The sequence below is a fragment of the Lygodium microphyllum genome, chromosome 7, assembly GCF_053477565.2.
Source record: "Lygodium microphyllum isolate KBCC chromosome 7, Lygodium_microphyllum_v1.1.10, whole genome shotgun sequence".
In the NCBI taxonomy this organism is placed as follows: domain Eukaryota; kingdom Viridiplantae; phylum Streptophyta; class Polypodiopsida; order Schizaeales; family Lygodiaceae; genus Lygodium; species Lygodium microphyllum.
In genome coordinates, this window is record NC_141141.1 from 48194570 (window position 1) to 48200720 (window position 6151).

At 41.6% G+C, this 6151-nt stretch overlaps 1 protein-coding gene across 1 annotated transcript; it reads left to right on the forward strand.

Annotated features, from left to right (window-relative positions):
- The first annotated feature begins 3461 nt into the window (after positions 1-3461).
- Positions 3462-5050, forward strand: LOC148033422 (uncharacterized). Its single transcript, XM_087682296.1, has 3 exons — positions 3462-3940; positions 4096-4151; positions 4600-5050. The coding sequence occupies exons 1-3, from the start codon at positions 3484-3486 to the stop codon at positions 4834-4836; spliced, it is 750 nt and encodes a 249-aa protein (XP_087538422.1). The 5' UTR covers positions 3462-3483; the 3' UTR covers positions 4837-5050.
- Positions 5051-6151: the final 1101 nt, after the last annotated feature.

Here is a 6151-nt window from a genome sequence, read left to right on the forward strand (position 1 = left end):
AGCAGAGATATTTTTTTTGATGAGATGAGTAGCTGGTATAAACTAGTAAATGTGATTGATAATGTAGATGCACAAAATGGTAATGCTGCACATAATTCACAATAGCAGTCACAAGATATTAGTGGACCTGGAGTGTCCTCTAGCAGTGGTTCACATTCTTCACCATGGACAGGCAGATTGAGATCAAGAGAATCTTCTCAAAGCAATGCAGATAGTGGTATGCAGGTATCACGAAAAGGAAAAGAGAAGGTAGATCAGCCCATGTTTGATGTGAATGCAGGTCACTCTTATGTGGATGGTGAATCCAGTGGCTCAGAACAGAGCATTGATGATGAGTTGGGTATTCCTTCTATTGTTACACCTGGAGTAAGGAAGACCAGGGATATTTTGAGAGTACCTAGGAGTGAACCTACTTTGCGCAAGTCTACGAGAGCTAGGTATCCTGTGGATAGACTGAAATATGATGGATTTACAGCCATTCACTATGCATATATGGTCAAAGTGATACAGGAACCAGAACCCACTTCTTTTGAGCAAACCATGGGAAAAGAAAAATGGGAGAAAGCCATGGATGAAGAAATGGATGCCTTGGAAGCAAATGCTATATGGGAATTGGTACCTTTGCCTAAAGATAAGCATGCAATTGGTTGTAAGTGGGTTTATAAGGTGAAACACAATGCAGATGGTTCTATGAATAGATACAAGGCAAGATTAGTAGTCAAGGGATATGCACAAACATATGGCATTGATTATGAAGAAACATTCCGTCCGGTTGCAAGGATGGCAACCATAAGAGCAGTCATTGCTATGGCTGCATCAAAGGGATGGTCTTTACATCAGATGGATGTAAAGAATGCCTTCTTGCATGGTGATTTGCAAGAAGAGGTATATATGGAGTAGCCACCAGGTTATGTGCATGCTGTTCATCCTGAGTTTGTTTGCAAGTTGAAGAAAGCCTTGTATGGCTTGAAGCAAGCACCTAGAGCATGGTCTGACAAGATAGGACAGTATCTTGTCACTATTGGCTTTCAGATTTCCAAGGCAGATTTCTCACTTTATGTGAGAAAAACAGAGAAAGGTATTATGCTACTTGTCATTTATGTTGATGATTTGATTATGACAGGTGACAGTGATGAAGATATCCTTCATGCGCAAATGCTATTGAAGTAGAAGTTTGAGATGAATGATTTGGAAGAGCTGCATTATTTCTTGGGCATTGAGGTGATTAGATCACCAAGTGGGATACAGCTCTTGCAGAGGCAGTATGGATTGGACATGCTGTCCAAATATGGGATGACAGGCTGTAAGCCTATTTCAGTTCCTTTGGAGCAGAATGTGAAGCTGAGCGCAGATGCATGTGAGCTTCTGGAAGACGCTACTATGTATAGACGCATAGTAGGAAGTTTGATTTATATGACTATTACCAGGCCAGATTTGAGCTATGCTGTTGGATTGGTAAGTCAGTTTATGTAGGCTCCAAGGAAATCGCATTTGGATGTTGCTAGACACATACTCAGGTATGTGAAGTCCACATTGCAGTATGGACTACTTTATGAGACTGGGGTTCAGATACAATTGCATGGATACACTGATGCTGATTGGGCTGGTAGTATTTCTGATAGACGATCTACTAGTGGATATTTGTTCTCCTTTGGGAGTGATGCAGTCACTTGGAGCAGCAAGAAATAGCCTACAGTTGCCTTGTCAAGCACAGAGGCTGAGTATAGGGGCGCAACAATGGCTGCATGTGAGGTAGCTTGGTTGCATAAGCTACTTTATGATATGCATCAGCCTACAGATGGGCCAGTTGTCATTTATTGTGACAACATGAGTAGTATACACTTGGCAAATAACCCAGTATATCATGCTAGAACAAAGCACATTGAGGTGCATTATCACTATGTGCAGGAGAGGGTTTTACTAGGTCTTATTGATTTAGTTTATCTTAGCATAGAGGATCAGGTAGCTGACATATTCACGAAGGCATTGGGCGCAGAGAAGCTGCACAAGTTCAGAGACTTGCTTGGTATGCAGGAATTGGGATTGAGCTCGAGGGGGAGTGTTGAGATATCAAGCTCCACTCGTGATATGCCAGGGTGACCGTTGTGCATTTATGTCACCGACTTGTTAGTTGCAGATGCGGTTGGTACACCGCCCATGAATAATAGCTAGATGACAGCTATTCTTATCTACTCTAGTTCATGGCTTAGTTAGTATGCCACCTTAGTTAGTTGAGTTTGGTTTGAGACCCATATATAGGGTTCTTCTATTTTTTTGTATGAGAGTTCTTTTGGCTTACACAACTAAGAAGAGGAAAACTGTTTTCAGCCTCCACCTGTGTGTGTATTCCCCCATTGTGCAAGCAAGAAAGCTACAAGTGAGACTCCTTCTATCTCTCCCACAATCTTGACACACACACACACACGCACACATGGACGCACGCACGCACGCACGCACGCTTTGGAGCGGAGACATCTCTAACTTTTAGCCACTTTCAAGGTTTTGGAAAAACAATTTCTCTTAAGGTTTTTAAAAGGGTTCCTTTAATCCTTTGAAACTTCACTATGACATGCTCCATAGCTCAATACTTGTCACGTCCACGGGAACGAGGTATTGAGCCACCTATTCGTGCTTTTGGCCCATAAGGAATAAAAAAAGACCAAATTTGGAGAAGTTTAAATACCCCTTATTAATACAATAGAGTGAAAACAAAGTTGGTGCCTTATTAGCCCTAACTTTGGTTTTTCCTACCTAGGTCCTCCTCTTCTCCTTGAACTGTTGAAGACCATGCCAAAGCACATTCTCAATCTCAAACATGTCAAGATCATACTATTTAGTAGCAACAAGATGTAAGAGTGAAAACAAAGTTGGAGACTTATACGTCCTAGCTTCGCTTTTGGCTGTATAGGTCCTCCTCTTCTCACTAAACTATTGAAGATTGTGTTGAATTGCCTTCTCAATGTTTGCCATCCCAAGATCACCATGTTTAGTGGTAGTAAGTCCATATCTATGTAGTTCACATTTTTGGAGCTCTTATTCTAGCTAGTTTTTTTTATAGTCTCACCTTATTCGTTCTGCAGTGCATGCTTACTGATAGAGGATTGCTACATGTTGATTATCGATAGGGTAGTGGAGGTGGTCATCGTGTCTAGGACACACAATAAATGCATTAAATACCTTTGAAAAGCCTTATATGATTGGTACCTTAAGAGGTTGTGGCGTCCTCATGAGTCCTCTCCCTTCATCTCATCTCTCAAAATAGAACCTTTTCTTCTTAAGGAATTCTCAAAGAAATGGCAACTTACAAGTCGCAAACCAAGGGCAAGGTTTTTAAGTTATTTATCCTAGGCGTGTTTCAAGCGAGGTAGGAGACAGGTAAGAGAGCAATGGTTACTACATATGTGTGGAGGATGGCAGGATAGTCTCTAAAAGTGACACTCCGCACCCTAACTGCAGTCTCAGAATCAGAAGTATTAATGTTGTATGGGGAGAGACATGGCAGTGTTAATAAAAAGGCTGTTCGATGTGTCCTCTCTGAGCTGGGTATGCCTTTGTCTTAATGCCTCCTGTCAACCAAATCACGGCCATTCTATTTACACACACACACTCTCACTCACTCACTCACTCTCAGTCTCACTCACACGCGGGCGCGCGCACACACACTCTCTCTTTCTCTCCATCTTTCCTCATCATTCGGCGCAGGATCACTCACAGTTTGCTCTTCTATTGGGAAAAGACTCTTGCTGCAAAACACACACAGTCACACACACACACACACACAGAGCGGGTTCACATGCAGCTTGCAGCGCCATGAGGATTGCAGTGCGGAGTCTTCCTTGCATTTCTATTCAATTGCTTTTCTTGCTGCACCTCTTGACTACTCAAGCTCATGCAGCTGCTGCGACCAGCGATGGCACAGCTCCCATAAGCACAACAGCAGGTATATGCCAGCTATTTCTCCGTGCATTATCGTGACAGGCAGTTGACCCCATTACTTCCCGAATGGTGGACCTAAGCTTCCATAATCAAGAAAGATCGATGTCCTAAAGGAATTATTATCCCTCACAAATTACCTTAACTTGCTGATTGCTGCAGGTAAATCTTCAGCTTCTGAATGGATAATTCCGGTTCAAGCACGCCGATTGGCAGAGGTGAGCTCAAGTATCCTTTCAAAGAATTGGCTATGGCAGTTAGGGCAGGCAGTAAGCAATAGTTAAAAGGGCAGCAGCAGGTCGATAGACTGGAGTTATCTCATGATATGCTGATGAGACATCATTCATGTTATTGAGATTAATAAACTCTGCCAAGGATTAGATAGGGCAGCAGTGGGTTTTTTCCCGGGCTGGCTGCAGTAATTAACTTTCATACCATTAAGTTTCTAAGATTGTGATTAAAGATGGCCAACATTCATGTTATTAAGAGACCAACATTCATGCTATTGAGAGTAATATCCTCCAGTGAGAATTAGAAATGGCAGCAGTAGGTCTTTAAAGGCCGGTTGGGCTGCAGGAATTTGATGATAGTGATCAACATTCATGTCATTTGGATTCCAAGGTTGTGATTATGGAAGAGACGCCTGATGATATCCTGTTGCTGCAGGTGAAGGTGAGCTCACTACAGAGAGGATCATTGGCTGTGCAGTTGAGGAAAAGGGTAGGATCGAGGCCACCCATGTGCAGGCACAAGTGCAATGCGTGCTTCCCGTGCGAAGCCGTGCAGGTGCCGGCTCCAATCAGCAGCTCCCCCATCACCACTGATTTCCTGCACCTTGATTACTCCAACTACCAACCTGAAGGCTGGAAATGCAAGTGTGGTACACGCATCTTCAACCCTTAGTGATCAGCTCCCTCATGATCATTACTTACTGATCTCCCGATCGGATCTCTGCTGCAAGTTACTTTCGTCCTCCACTCAATCACCATAATATAGCACAATTATAATATGATAGCCAAAATGACAGAGGTGATCATTGTCAGCCATCACCATTTGTATAGATACATATCTCGATGAATTCATACAGCTCTTCAATTTGAACAGTAGTTCATTAGACAAGGATAGAGTGTGTCATGCAGCGAGAGAGAGAGAGAGAGAGAAAGAGAGAGAGAGAGAGAGAGAGAGAGAGAGAGAGAGAGAGGGTGTGTGTGTGTACATTGGTAATGAACAAGTATGAGATGCATTTCCTTTGTGTGTTCATAGAGAGTGGGCGGTTCCATCTTCAATTCACCGGCTCTGTTAGCTTAAGTGCCTAGACCTCTTTGTACAAAGCTAGGAAATTAATTGAGTGACGATGAAGTTTAACACAATATTGATTTGTAGTCTCCACTGCCATGCCTTTAATTGTTGTCAATCAATGTTATTGTGCTAGATAAACTGCTTCATCCTTGTACAATGTTGCCCCATAGACATCCAAGTTCATGATCTTGTCAACAAGCCCTGAAGGTACATACAACATTGGCTTCATTAACGAATGTATGCAACATTTGGAAAAGTGGAGGCAACTCCCACCTATAGGTGTTGGGAGAAGAATGTGGAGCTATAGTTTTAGGAAACATTTGATAGGGGAAAAGGGCCCAAACTCCACAACGATGAGTGGAAGTCAAGATAGTGTTATGGGTAGTTGATGATGAAAATTATTTAAGCATAAATAGTTTCATCAAATATAATCTTAGTATGAATAGATTTAACACAAATGCCATGATACTTTTTGTCCAAATAAGACAATATATATATCCATAAGATCATAATAACACTCAAGTTCCTTGTAGAACCACACATTTAAATGGTCCTTTCACAATGGTAAATAAGCTTACATACTTAAAGTAACCTCCCATAAAAACTAGTTCAACAAACATTAGAACTCATAAGTGAGAGTACTAGTGTTTGTGAAAGGATATTTAGTTGTATGAAAACTTATATAGATTGCTGCAATAAAGGCTTATAGAGTGGATAGGAAAATATGTATACACATGAAGGCATGAGCCCCACCTCTTTGGCCCTTTGTATATCCTAATCAATGTGGCTAGCTACAATTGGTCATATGCATGTTTAATACACACTTTTCTACAAGTTTGCAAAATATAATAGCCATATTTCTTGAGGATTTCTTGTACAATGTTTAAGATGGTTTAATAAGAAATGTATAGACTCAATT